This window comes from Hydra viridissima, unplaced genomic scaffold, assembly GCF_058129835.1.
Source record: "Hydra viridissima isolate aposymbiotic clone 2 unplaced genomic scaffold, HvirCarnegie_v1 scaffold_1, whole genome shotgun sequence".
NCBI lineage: Eukaryota > Metazoa > Cnidaria > Hydrozoa > Anthoathecata > Hydridae > Hydra > Hydra viridissima.
The window spans coordinates 11,374,167-11,389,122 of record NW_028324300.1 but is presented as its reverse complement, the minus strand read 5'-3'; the positions used below and the strand labels follow the sequence as shown (position 1 = coordinate 11,389,122).

General features: G+C 29.9%; 1 protein-coding gene across 2 annotated transcripts; it reads right to left on the bottom strand.

Annotated features, from left to right (window-relative positions):
• Nucleotides 1-4,148: 4,148 nt before the first annotated feature.
• On the bottom strand, nucleotides 4,149-14,787 carry LOC145188001 (zinc finger RNA-binding protein-like). 2 transcript variants are annotated; one of them, XM_090093898.1, is made up of 16 exons: nucleotides 14,429-14,787; nucleotides 14,164-14,345; nucleotides 13,530-13,778; nucleotides 12,603-12,770; nucleotides 12,105-12,369; nucleotides 11,097-11,236; nucleotides 10,697-10,926; nucleotides 10,190-10,298; nucleotides 9,159-9,300; nucleotides 7,192-7,404; nucleotides 7,029-7,087; nucleotides 6,750-6,933; nucleotides 5,980-6,068; nucleotides 5,055-5,262; nucleotides 4,781-4,878; nucleotides 4,149-4,667 (listed from the first exon to the last, which is right to left on the bottom strand). In XM_090093898.1, exons 1-16 carry the CDS (start codon nucleotides 14,730-14,732, stop codon nucleotides 4,527-4,529), a joined length of 2,781 nt encoding a protein of 926 aa, XP_089950024.1. In that variant the 5' UTR covers nucleotides 14,733-14,787; the 3' UTR covers nucleotides 4,149-4,526. The 2 variants fall into 2 exon arrangements, 1 of the variants encoding a protein (XP_089950024.1); XR_016454444.1 differs by lacking the exon at nucleotides 5,980-6,068.
• Nucleotides 14,788-14,956: the final 169 nt, after the last annotated feature.

The following is a 14,956-nucleotide window of genomic DNA, read 5'->3' as shown; positions in this document are numbered from 1 at the left end:
GTGTAAAGTTCATAAAACAAGGGAATTTCTGTTCGCATTAATCATCACTACCTCTATGCACAAGTTCCGACGGTGAAAGCGACAAATTAGCACGGTTTAACGTCAAGTGATTATATTTATTTAGCATCTCGCACGAAGAATCTGTTTTCTTTTTTTCTAATTCATTTACATAAATATACTTAACAAACAACGCGTATACAAAAAAAAGTGTTGTGCTGCATTTTGCATGCTGAATGTTAAAATGAAGTTGTCGAAATGTTCATTTCAGAATGAGTTTCGAAGAAAACTTGAAAAAAAATGTTTTTACGGAAAACTGCATCAAGATATTGACACCATAGCAGTAAATTATTGAAAGAAGAAAGCTTCTTGAAGTTTTCCCAGTTTCTCATAAGAGGGTAAATTGCCCAACTATCTTTTAAAATAGTAGTTTAAAGTTACTATTAGGTACAAGATACTCAATTTCCATCCTTAGTTATGCATGTATATTAACAAGAAAACTGGGTGCATTTTTACAAGAGAATGCATGGATATTTATAAGAAAACTATGGGTGCATTTTTACAAGAGAATGCATAGATATTTACAAGAAGATTATGAAATATGCAGATGTATAACCGATGCTTTTTTGAAATTCTTAATTTCTCTATCGGATCTTCTCTGAAAGTTAAATAATTTCATTCAGTTGATAATTTCCATTATTACAATTTAACAGCAGTTTTAAACTTCGCTTTAGTAAAACGAAAAAATAGATCAAGTGAGGAACGTCGTTCTGACGGCGTTCTGATGACATGTAAAACTATGTAGTTAAATTATTTATCTCTTTATTTGATCTTTCAGAGAAATTTATCTTACCAAAAAAAAAAAAAAAAAAAGCCAAGTAAAACGGTAACGTCACAAAGTAATTAAAAACTTTGTCAGAAACTTTGAGAAAATTAAGCTTTAAGACAAGCCTTTTAAGTAAATAACCTGTATAAATGGGAATTAGTAGAAAATGCGACATACGCTAAATAGGATTGTTAAAAAAGTCTGAAACTTTCATATAGAAAAACGAATGGTTTTCTATATGAAAGTTTCTAAACAAAACAGAAAACTGTTCAATGATTCATAACAGTTATGTAACTGTTATGTAACAGTTAGAAATATGTAAGCTCAAACATAAATATGGAAAAAAATTTTAGATGAAAAAAAAATTTTTTAAAAAAAACCTTTTTACAATTTTTTTATTTGCTGATTAGGGAGAGGGCGGGGGCGAGGTAGAGAGGTTTCTTGAGTGCACCACTTCTTCGGAATCAGTTTATCATATTAACGGGTGGAACGGGTGGATTGAGACAAAAGTTAAGTTTTCCCACACTTTGAAATCACGTGGAATTATTTCTAATTATTTAAATCATGCAACAAATGACTTAATTATTTAAATCATGCAACAAATGACTTAGGAATATTATCTAAGAAATTCTAATCAAAAAGAAACTTCATTTTCAAGAAAGAGTTTTTAAGAAAAAAAAAACAACTTGCTTTGTAAAAAATCCAGATGATACAGATGCTATTATGATAAATCATTTCATGCAAGAGAGTTACACAAGAGCTACAATCTACAATAATATCAAGAGATTCAGGGAAGGTCAAGATATTAAACAACGACAAAAAGATTTTTAATCGAAGGTGTGGAACTATATGAATTTTCAAAAGAGCTGTTAAAAAATTAGGTTGGTGTAAGTTTGCAAAAACTAGCATCACGAAAATTTTCATCAAGTCACGCAACCATACGTCGTCAACTCAAACAGATGTTCATTATAAAACAAAAGTCAAAAAAAAAAAAATTCGAAAGCTGTTAAATCATCTGTAGGTCAGATAATATGATTGTTAAGGACGATGAAAAGTATTTCACATTCTAGTGTGATAGAATACCCGGTAATGATGGATTTTACAGAGGTTATATAGATACATGTCCAGATGAAGTAAGATACAAAGATATAGAGAAATATCCGAAGCACATACTTGTATGGATAGCGAAATCTGAAAGGAGGGTTTTCTGAGGTATTTGTGCGATCAGTCAATGCTCCGACAATAAATCAGGACGTTTTTGAAGAATATTTGCTAAAACGTTAGCCTATTCTTTCATAGCGTTGAAAAATATCTATTTTGGCTAGATTAGGCAAGTGCACATTATGCTACGAAGATTTTATGCTGTTAAATGATAAGGTCAGGTATGTCCCCCGTGACATAAACCCAACAAATCTTCCTCAAGTAAGACCAATTGAAAACTTTTATAGATGTTTGGCTCAGAAAGTGTATGAGGGAGGATCGACGACTCCTACTGAAAAGCAGTTGATGTTGTGCATTGAAGCCAAGATAAAAGAATTTGATAAAACATTTTTGCAAGACATGAGAGCACGGTATGTTAGTTTAACACTTTGACTCGCATAGCACCTTCTAGTCTTTGTTTTATTCAAACAATGGATTTTTAGTGAGAAATGCTTAACACGTGAGAATGTCATTAAAACCTGTAATAGAAGAGATTTTCTCATGAAATTAACTTCTCATAAAAGTTTTTCTATTGCATGAAATAAATGGCCTTCAAGCAGTCACTTTAAAAAAATGGAGCAACTTCATTTTTTCATTCTTCATTTTTTTTTTTTTCTTTTTTTTTTTTTAGCTGAAGTTATTTGACCAAAAAAATTAAAAAAAAAAAAAAAATTGAAAAAAAGAAACATAAATCTACAGAAAAAGTAAAATAACTCGATCCAATTCTTCTATAGTTCCGAGAAGCTGCAATATTTAAAATTATTTTTCTTCATTACTAGTTTATTGCATTCAAAACGCATTAAAGTAACGAAGATAAGACAAAAAGCATTAAGGTGCTCTCTCTTTTTCTTTCCTTTTCAAATTTTTATAGTGGTAATGGTTAAAGATATATCTGAAAAATTTTCCAATGTTTTCCAAATTCTAAATGAATTACATAAAGAAAGGCTTCAACTATTTCTTTCTTGTGATCTAAAACTAGGAACTTTGGTTTGTGGAATACAGGCACATTCATCTAATGTACTCAACCTTCTTTTGCGAGATTGAACGAAACAACTTGATTGAATGAGGAGATTGAATGAGGAGGCCTGACAACCTTTGGATCTTTGAGAAAAAAATTTAAATAACTGTAACTTATCAACAAGAAAAGATGCAAAAAAACTTCTTCAACTTCATGAACCCGTAACACGAACTTGCCAGAAAAAGACCACATTAGGGTCATTGATGTGACTTCACCCCCTATACTTCATCTTGTTTTGTGTATTGTGAATAGTTTGTTTGGTGCATTCAAATATGCACCACTCTTCTCAACTGCGTGGCCTGAACTGATCTACTTAAAACCCTTGGCTATCACACAGGGATCAGGATTCCAATTATTGAGATTTTCAACTTCAAAATATTGACTGGGGATTTGGATTGATCTCAGAGCTGCAAGATCTCAAATGCTTTCTTCTTACGTTTTTTGAATTCTTAACGTAAAGTTTTAAATATCACGCGATAGAAATTATTTTTCAGATTGATGATACTTTTGATAATATAATACGTTTCTATAACGTGATTGTTTGCCATTCAAATGATGATAATCATGTTTGAGAAACTTAATTTTTCAAGAGGGAAACTAAAGTCTAACCTATTTTGGGTGATTCCTTACAGTCTAAACCATACAGCAAAAAGGAATCAATACAATAAAAACTTAAACTTAGTTGTGTTACAACTTATGCGCTACGCAAATACTTTAGAGAAACAAAAAAAAAAAACGCGCTTAAAGTTAGACAAAAAACTCAGCACTTATATTCTTTGTGATTGTTAAAATCGATTACAGAGGAAAAAAATGTTGCGATTTTTATAGATTCTTTAACTGTAGCCAAAATACAACAGCAAATAAAGTAAGTAAAAAGAGAAAAAAAAAAAAAGAAGAAAAAAAGTTTAGAATACTAAAAGTTTAAACTCCTTTAATCTAATTCTTTATTTTTTTTTTTAAAAAAAAAAAAAAAGTATCAACTGTAATCGATATTAATAGTCACACAAAGGATATTAGTGCTGAATTTTTGGATTATTTTCACCCTCTCAAACCGCATGTATATCTACAACATTCTTAAGGAAAGTCAAACAGAAAAGAAAGGCAATGTTGGTAAGATCTCAGATAACTCCAAATTCTTTATAACACTTTGTCACGTGTAAAATTTAGTAATCTATAACATTTAGGTAGTTTAAAATATTTAGACAAAATACTGCAAACATTTTATATATAATTATTTATGTGCGAATATTTTTACAGTTTTCTGAACAAGAGTTGTCCTATTGTAAAAATTAATGCATCATACTTCATAGTTTATCTACAGAGCATCATCGAATGAAAGTTATTTTTACCGATACAAAAAGATAATGGCATCTGTTAGGCACATTTTATTACGAAACGCATAATGAAAATGGGCACATATATACCAATCTGTAAAGACATAGAAAACTAATTTCAAAACTCCAGCGATGAAGCGAGGAGTAAAATCTAGTCTTTTTTTACATTCTTGGTTTCTATGATATGATCTTCAAGTTCAGAGGCGTTCCTCTTTGTTCCTCTTCGTGATTTCAAAGGCTCCACACCCAAAACTTTATGAAGCTGACAAAAAGCGATCAGCCGCAGAGCATGCTAATAATAAGTTGATGTTTATGTTAAGCAAGAATAAAAACAAATTTAACAGATAAATATTTACACTAAATGTTTTAAAAAAGCTACTTTTATTATTTGAAATAAAACCCTACTTGCGCTGCAGCCGTTATATCTTCTCGTTCTTGTGGTGCCATATTTTGTAGAGCATCTACTTTAGCTTTTTCGCAAGGATCTAATAAACCTGGTCCTCCTAAAATAAAATAAAAAGCGGATTTAAGTACAGGACAATCCATACAAGATTGCTTGGTATATAAGACCATGTCATAAAATATGACAAAATCTTTCTTGATAATTTTGTTTTTTTGATTAGAGAAAAAATAGAAAAATGTTCTTTTAAAACTACAGCTGTTTCAGTACTTGACAGACCTGGTAAAAAGATACCACATGCTATAGACTCTAGAACCCTTCTAAGAGCTTCTCCGGGGCCAACAGGTTGAAAATAGCTTGCAATTGCCTTTTCACACAACAGTTCGACGGCCCAAGAGTTTAAAGGTTTGAATGCAGGTACACGGGAGCACAGGTCTCTTAATATACGAATGATAACGACACACGATGCCAACTGGTTTGCACGCGCCTAGAATGCATTTTTTTATAAGTCAGAAAATAAGTAAAAAGGAAACAAAAAAGAAAAAAAAAAAAGAAAAAAAAGCGAGAAAATTATTATCTTAAGGAAATAAATTCAGTTCCTCACTCAGGAACATATCAAATGTTTTTTACATTACAACCTACATTTTATATGAAATCAGAGAAAATAAAAATTATTTGATTTTTTTTAAGTCTTAAGATGCAAGGAGCATAAACATTAATAAAAGCTAAGCAAACTGAAACTTCTACAAATATACCTCCATAAACGTTGTGGATTTCACCTCATAGGTTTACAAAGGCTTTTCTCCACATAAAAAAGTTGATTTGTGAATTACAATTCTGAGAATTACAATTCTGAGAATATCTAAGTTTCATAAGAAAATAAAACCTACTTCTTCGCTTGATAACAGAAAGGAGGAATGCCTTTGTTAGTCATTGTTTTGTTAGGGCAAAACTATATTTTCAGTCTCTTTTCATTTGAACAAATTATTATAAAGACTGATATGCTTCAAATGCAAACATAACAAATAAGTTCCAAAAGCAAGCAAAAAAAAAAAAATAAAAAAAAAAAAAAAAATTAAAAAAAAACAACAAAAAAAAAAAAAACACAGACACAAAACAAAAATTAATATTGTTATTAAGCAAGAAGAAATTTAGTTTTGCCAAACAAAGATTTGAACGAAGGAGGTGAACATAAGAATCGAACCTGAAACCATTTAGCATGCCGGAGGGCGGCTAAAGCTTGTAGACATTTCTCTTTGTCCAAAACATCTTTGGGATCATCAGGAACAGGCTCTGTTAATCAAACAAGCAGTGAGAGGATTTAACAGCATATTAAAGCACATACGCTCGGGACATAAAAGAAAAGAAAATTTTTAACAACTACGCAAAACCAGGATAAGATTGAAAAGACAATTTTTTAAAATAACCCTTTTTTTTTTTTTTTTTTTTTTTTTAAAAGAAAGAACCTAAAAATATTCCAAAATGAAAAAGCAATAACAACAAAATAGCGATGCAGTCCCATTGAGCAAAGGTGCACTGTTAGAATTTCCTCACTAAACTACTCTCTTCTGCGCATTTCGTGTTCTCCCATACGAATGTAACATTCACATGAAAAAGATTACATCATTAGTTATAATCATTTTACAGAAAACAAAGACAGACTGTTTGCCCTTCACCTTTAAGGTTGAAGAACAACATGGCTGCCATTTAAAATTATAAAAGATAAGAGAAAATCATTGTTTCTGATGATAAAAAGATTTATAAATATATATTAGTTTTTTAACAGCAAAGATTTACTTAAAAAAGCCATGTAAAATGACCAAAAAGGTATTTAAAATTAACTTCTTTAAATGAACTTGAAATGTTGTGCTGTGCTGAGGAGATTTCTTCTTTTACTGCATCAAATAAATAAACAGTTAACAACCTTCATACCATCTGCAGAATGGCTGTTATTAAAAGATTAAAAAATCGTACCCTTTTTTATTGATGTGACATTTTGAGCATCTTTTTTATCAGCACTTTCATCTTCCTCCTCCCTTACCATTGGAGATGTTAGTACAATTTTTACAGATGCTTTAGGTTCAGTTGTTGATGTCACAATCACAGCACATTCAGCAACACTGATAACCATATTATACTTTTCATCTGGGGAAACCTCCTTTAATATTAATAAAACAAGTAAATTTCTTAAGAACAACTTGAAGCAAACTATGAGACTCATTCTAAGTATAAAAACTCTGAAAATAATTCAACCTTAAGTTTGTCTGGAACCATTCTTCCAACACGTTTTAATAATGTAACAGTAGGTTTACCTAAAAGCATTTAAAGTTCTGTTTAAACATAATGAATGCCTTTTAAAAAAAAACACAGTTTCACAAATAAAAATGATAAAAACTTTGGGAAAGAATGTTCTCACTTGCACACAAAACAACAAGCTCCACATTAAGTTGATTTCGAAGAAGCAATCCTTTTGCAAGAGCACCAACTCTCATGACACCTTTTAACTGGCGAATAGCCACAGAGCTGCTATCTGTTTTCATCAGTGGTTTAGGTTCAAGACTAGAAGAATCTGTTACCTCTTTTTTTATCTCTATAGCAGGTTTGGTAACATTTTCTTTTTGATCTTCATCTATAACAGAAGCGTTAAATACCTTTTTGGTCATTTTGGTCATTTTACAGTGTTAAAATTACACAAATATTCTTAGACTTAACAAAACCAAATAATTTAAAAAGAAAGAAAACAGCAATTTCATAAAACAGAATTCACACTTTCCTAAACAAAATTAACTTCCTATTTGTATATATTACAAATATTGAAGTGCAACCTTTAAATATTTGCAGCCTGCATTCTTTAAAGGCAAAAAGCACTTCTTAAATTTTAGAATTAGAAATGAGCTTAGTTTTTTAAAGAAATTAAATGTCTTAAGGGGATGCAGGTCCTTTGAAAAAAGATCATTTTACCCAAAATAATTGAACTTGCCATTTCCTCTATATTCAAATAATTAAAAGTAAAATAGATAAGTCTTAAACATAATTTAGAATGCAGTAGAATATAAAATTTTGAAATAGTCTAAAGTGCTTGTAGCTTAGTAGGGTTTTCTATTGATAATTTACTTAGTCAATACAGATTTTACAAAATTTCTTGAAATTATGAACAAAGCAATTGCATTTATTCACTTGGAACAATTCACTTGAAACAATTAACAAAATATTTCAGCTAATGAAAAAAAAACAAACTTCAGTCTAGTTCAACTTGTAAGAATTATTTAGATACTGAGTTTTTCTAGCAACTATGAGGTATGGAGTAACTAACAAAGCAGCATCATTCATCACTACTGCTTTGGGGTGCTTTAAGCAAAAATTTACATGGTTGCTTACAATAAAATAAAACAAGCCAAGACCAAGATCATAAACGAAATGCAAGGGATGACTAAATAAAGTAATATTGATGGCCAAATATATTTATTAAAGTACATGACAGATTATAGAAAATTACACCCTTCAGAGAGATAAGATCACTATTCAGTTTGACCCCAATCAAAGAACAAGGTCAGCTGCAGAGCAAATAGCTGATGCTTTAAGTGGTTCGCAGACCATGGCGTTGAAAACTCTTTAACTGTCATTAAAAACTAATTTGAACACTGTTTGGAAAAAAGGCATTAATCAACACCTGGAAAAAAAAATTGTGTTTCAGAAAATAAGCTTCCTGATCTACATCAAATAACTAGTTTTATAAACTTGTATGGGTTCAGTTGAGTACTCTTAAGTTTGTTGGCACTACTATAAAAACCAAACACTTCATAAAAGTACAGGATTTTCTTTTCAAAGCGAACAGTATTTTGAGATCAAACCAGTACATACTTAAGTTTGCAAATAAAAGTTTTAAACAAAATTTAGAATTTTAACAAACACAAAAATTTCTTTGGAAGAATAATTTTTAGTTTGGTCTTTTTTTTAAAGGATACTTTTTTAACCTTAAAACAAATTTAATAGTTCTAAATAGTTATCCAACATATTTTCAGCTTTTGAAAAAGTTTATTTCTAATAAAATCATGTCAATAATTGCAGCAATCAACTTTTTACAGTGTCTTTTAAATCATGAATAACTTACTGAAAAATTTATTTGAAAACTGATTATTTAATTTGATCACTAAAAATGATGAAAACACAGCATTTTTTTTAATGTTTAAAAGAAATAAATTTGGATTGCCAAACTAGGATTTAAATTCTTTTTGTACTTATTAGTGTAAAAAATTATACAGAAAAAAAGAAAAAAAAAGATCAACCCACATAAAAAATTATCCAAAAGGATCAAAGAACTTAAAACTACAAAGAACAAATATGAGGTTGCAATATCTATCATTGAACTAATTCTTTGAATACCTCCAATAGCATCGGAAATTTTCTTCAGAGCTTTTTCTACAGTGGCTACGATTGTCTGAACTTGCTTTAGTTCTGCTTCACTAGGATAAATATCGTTATGACGGGACATGACTAATATGTCATCAGGCGATTGTGATGGACCCTGTAAAGAAAAGAGTTTGATCTATATCTATAAAACAAAATCAGCACAAAAACAAAAAGTGTATTTAAAAAGTTTTTAAGTATGTTTTAGGAATGTTTTTTCTATAATTTAAAAACATTAAAATCTACAAAATAAAACATTTTCAATTTCAATAATGTTTTTGCCATTCTTGCAAATAATAGTGGCATCAAGCATAAAAAGTAACAGAAGACAAATATATATTTTTCTTTAATTGTGTTTTAAGTAAAATTTAAACTTTGAATTTAGGAAGTTATAACATTTATATAATAATAATAATAATAATAATAATAATAATAATAATAATAATAATAATAATAATAATAATAATAATAAATAAATAAAAAAATTAAATTAAAAAAAAAAATCACTTTTCAATATTCATAAAACTTCAACAGCAAAGAGAAAAGATAAAAAAAACTTACATTTTGTTAAGCAGACGAAACAAAAAAAATAACAATTTGCAGATAAAATAAAAAAAAAACACACGCAAAATTCCTAACATGTTTTTAAGCTTGATGCTAGCAACATCCATTAGCTTTTCACTTAGAAGTGCTTATCCAAATATATTGAGCTCAATAAATGAGATCAACATACAAATAATTCTCCTCAACTTTAAGTTTAAAACAGCATTATTTCAATGTTCACCAAATTAGTTAATCCAGTTTAATAATTCCATTCAAAAAAAATTAGTTCCTCCTACTGAACTAAGTTTTTTCAACGGAATTATTAAACTGGATTTTGACCTTCAGGCATTTCTTTATATTTGATGATCACTAGCATGTTTTTAGATTCAAGTGACCATGACATAAGTTAAAAATTTGTCAAATTATTTAAACCTATAGCTAACGTTTTTGTAAACAAGACTTACAGATGACTGCTGCCCAAACAAAGGCCGGGGCTCCATATGTCTTTCTCTATGGTCCCATTCATAAAACTCTAACTCCTGCATTCGGTTACGATCTGGACGAGTCCAATATCTAAGAAAATGTTATTCAAATCCTACACATTTTATCAATGATTAATCTTAAACTGAATGAGCCAGTTCCTTTTATGATTGCTTTTATATTTTATTTAATTTCCCAATAATTAGAGACTAGTGAAACAATATTACATTAGTCATAAGTGCAAAGTTGGTTCAGTGATTGGTTCATATAAATGGTACATAAAAGCACATAAATACAAAGTTGATTCAGTGATTGGTTTGTATAAATGCTACATTAATGCACATAAATGCTACATAAATGCACATAAATGCAAAGTTGGTTCAGTGATTAAACATGTCTATTAAGACGCTATTTTCTGTGTTTACAGATTTAATAATTTATTAAAGCAGTAATACTAAATAACACACACACATAAAAAAGGAAGTCATTACCTATCTTCACTAGCTCTTCGCATGTATTCATCATGTTCCCATCTTCTTAATTCATCTTCACGATGTCTAAGTTGTTGTTCCCATCGCATTTGTTCTTGTTGTCTTTGCTTCCAAACCATTTCTTGGTTCCCAGTTGCACGAGGTCGATCATCAACACCACGACCCCAACGACCATTAGGTCCACGAATATTGCCTTTTACATCAACTTTCAATGAAGGATCAACCTTTTTCTAAAAAGTATTCTCAGACATTAACTCTAATCAAACAACCACAAATTTAGATAAAGCTAATAAACAGATAAACAACCAAAATACTGCACACATAAAAGGATTATTAAATAGGGAATAGAACAGTGGAATAGAAAATACAAAAGAGAAATAAGAAAAAGATAAAAAATTACCTTATAACTCAAGCGATGTCTTCTTCCCTTAATATGTGCTGTTTTAGCAACAACATCATTAAAGCGACAATCACATAAGGTGCATTTAAAGCCAATAACTTTACCAAGATCACTCTTCACATCCTCAACATATGTCTCACCTTAAATGTGAAAACAAAAAATAAAATTATTACACAAATATTAAGGTTTCTGAATTTCCTGGTTATTTTAAAAAAACCAGGAACCAGGAAAAGAATAACTAAAGAATCAGGATCCCTGGAAAAAAAAAAGAGAAAAAATTTTATGGATTTATTTTTCCTTTTTGAATATAGTATGTTCTAAGAAAGCAAAGGGCATAAATAGACTTTTCACTTTAATGACTACATAGGTTCGTAATAAGTGATCCAGCAGCAGAAATAGACTTTTAAAATCTAGAAAAGTTTTTTGTTTTAAAGATTCAATCTTGCATCATCCTTTATATTGCTTTAAATTAAAAACTCAAATATTAAAAAAAAGAATTTTAATAAACAAATTCCTTAGTGTGTATCAAGACAAAAGAAATACATTTTTTAGTTTGTTACATAGCATAGCAAATAAAATCTTTATTATGTGACAAGACACACCAAATTTAACAATAATTTGTCTGACAACATAACATTTAAACATACAGATAAGTTTTGTGAGGTTTAAGAAAACATGAAAAATGAATTTTGTTTCTGCAATTGTTACTTCCTTCAGATTGAGTGAAGGAAGTAACAGCAGCAATTCAATCTGAAATTGGAGCCACAAAAAATAAAAGGTTCCCAGCACCATACTCTACCTATATGAAATTACAAAGAACTGTGCAATGGTTTGAAATAAAATTCTTTGGTATATATTTCTACAAGCTGTACAACCTAACAACTTATGCCATAGGAAAATGAAAAGAAAATTCATGACAAACTTTAAACGTGTTGTATTATCAATTATAAAACAATATTAGAGCAGACAGATAAACAGCATACGAATTGCATAAAATAATCAATTTACCCACTGGCTCCCCTTCAGGAGGGATTTCACTTCCATTGTCTTGAACAGAAGAAGCAGGCGGTGTCTCAATTTTTTCTTCACCACCCGTGGAATTCAATTTAGTACCCCCGACAAAATTAACTTTTTGCATAGAAGCTTTTGATGCTGTACTTGTCGCAGTGGCAACAGCAGAAGTAGTTGAAGTAGTTGCTGCAGCTGGTTTTTTGGCTTCTGGAACTTTTACTTCTGGAATAGGCTTACCAAGCTTTTGATGCAATTTCATGGTCTAGATTTTTTAAATTTAAATATATTTTATTATTGTTATTATTATAAAGTTTTTATACTAACTCATTTTATTCCTGTTTTAGTAAACGGAAAGAACATTTTTTAAAAACTTGTTTCAAAATCTTTTAATTTTCAAACAAATAATTTAAGCTAAAATAGACTATAAAGTATATTATTTTATGAGTTTTTGGGCAAAAAGTAACAAATAATTTATTTATAACAAGTAAATGTTACCTTTGTGTGACTAGATCCCTTTATATGAGCAGCAAATGCATCTCTACCGGTGCATATCACCTCACACAAGTCACATTTAAAAGTACCAGGGGCCATACTAGCAACGCTGGTAGCAGCAGAGTTTGCTTTTTTTTTGTGCTTTTGTCCCTCAAGATGTTCTTTGTATGTCTAGTAAAGTTTTTGTACTTTTAAACATTTTAATTACAAAAGCAAAGCTTTATGATGAAAAAAACAAGTCAGGTATTTTTATGGCCATGGTAATGAACTTTATTATATAACAGTCTTCAATTTTGAATTAAAAGAAATGTAACCCAAATATATATATGAATATTAGACAGCAACAAGCAAACTTATCAAGGTTTTCAACAACAAAGGTGTGTTTAAAATGAAAAAAAAAAAAAAAAAAAAAAAAAAAAAATCTTAAAACATGAAAATCAGATAATTGTCTATACATTCAGTTTAAACTCTACTTCTGGTTTGTTCTATATTTATAATAGGAATCTATTTTGTATAGAACAAACCGAAAGTAGAGTTTAAACTGAAAACTTATACAACTTTTCAGTTTAATTACAATAGTAAATTTATATGAACACTTTCATTAAAAAATTTAGTTTCTATAAGTAATTTTTTTTTTACTGTGAAGAAAGAATCGAACACAATATAGAATTAAATCAAATTTTGTAAATTTAGCACATAAGTTTTACTTCAAATACGCTAATATTAGGCAAAATTTGATATTAAAACTGCATGTATTGTAAAAAGTACAGTAGAAGGAAATTTTAACTGTAAACTTTGTAAATTAACTCTATTGAAAAACTATTCTTCACCTTGAAAAACACAAGAGCTACCTTTAAAGGTCAAGGACTACCATTTATGCTTCTACTAATGAAATACGATAAAAGTAAAACAAAAGTTACAAAATCTCACCAATTGACCTGCACAACTTATCTTGCATACTTCACAGTAATGAAGTTGCTGTGGTTTAGGGGGGTTTGAGGTTCGAGATGGCCAAGATCCTTTTTGATTCAACTTAAAAGTTGGTTTTTCATTTTTTTGCCATGCTGGTCTTGAAGTTTGTGCCTGTTGAGTAAGAAAACTAGTTGCAGCATTGTAAACCACTTTTTCATAAGCATTTTGATGGGTAACTGGTTTGTTAGTAGGAACAGATGGAGTGGGCTGCAAGAAAAGAAAAAAGTTAACACTATTTTTTTAACTATTATAATTTTTACACTAAAATACTGAATGCCTCAATCAAATTGCATTCATAATTAAATTCTTCAAAGTATTTTAGTGAATAATACTGAACTTAGTGAAAAATTACTAAAACAAAAGAAAAAAAAAGTTTGTTGCAATTCTTATGTCAGTTTCTCATTGAAAATAAACATAAAATTCAAATAGTTTCAGAAAGTATTTACACTAATGCTATGGTTCAGATCATAAATGTATTACGTTAACAAAATGGAAATACTGAAGGGGATTTATTATCTGGTTTCAATATCAATCATGTATTTCAAATATAAATCAAAAATTCTGAAAACAGTGATGTAACAACTTTACTAACTTTTGGTTTGTTATAAGAAACACCTGAGTTGTTATATGACGGTGGGTTTGAGTTGGGACGCTGTTGTGCTGTATAACCAGTGAATGTTGTACTAGGTTGTGAAGAATAGTTCTGGGGTTTTTGGTAAGCCACAGTATTCCCTGAATATTGAGTTGCAGGCTTTGCAGTACCATAAGCAAACACTATAAAATTATTGAGTAAAAAGTAAATGTAAGTCATTTAACAGTTATAACAGCAAGCAAATAAAAATTAAGTTTAATCAAACCTTGTTGAGTTGGGGCATAACTTGTCTTTTGAGAGTCTGCGTAGGATGGATTCTGTTCAGATGCTCGCTGAAAGTAGCCATATCCTCCAGTAGTCGCAGCTTGCACAGAGGCTTGACCTTGTCCCCCAGCTGAGTATGCTGGACCATAAGCGCTGCTAGTGGCTTGAAAGTTTGATTGTTGAACTACACGACCTGGCTGAGTTGCATATCCATAAGTTCCAGCATTTTGAGACGCAAATGATCCTCCGTTATATTGCTGGGGCTGACTCGTAAAGTTAGCATATCCATAGCCATAGCCAGCCATTTTTTCTTTCACTTTTTTTCACGAACTTTAACGAGAATCATAAAAACACGTTATGTGTTTAAAAAAAACTCTGCTGGAGGTGATATTTCTTTATATGGTATTAACCAAAACATATATGGAGGTTTTGGTCTATAAACAAAGTATTCGGATATTAATCTAATTGGCGTGGTCAAACAGGTAAAAATTATTCTAGAAGCACTATGAACTGATCATCCGAGAAAGTT

What these genes read in the sequence shown, in the direction of transcription:
- LOC145188001 (XM_090093898.1), bottom strand. Translation starts at nt 14,732, where the DNA reads ATGGCTGGCTATGGCTATGGATATGCTAACTTTACGAGTCAGCCCCAG. An exon ending in GACATCGCTTGAGTTATAAG is followed by an intron (nt 10,927 to 11,096) that starts GTAATTTTTTAT and finishes AATACTTTTTAG; the next exon opens with AAAAAGGTTGATCCTTCATT. An exon ending in CGAAGAGCTAGTGAAGATAG is followed by an intron (nt 10,299 to 10,696) that starts GTAATGACTTCC and finishes ACATTTTCTTAG; the next exon opens with ATATTGGACTCGTCCAGATC.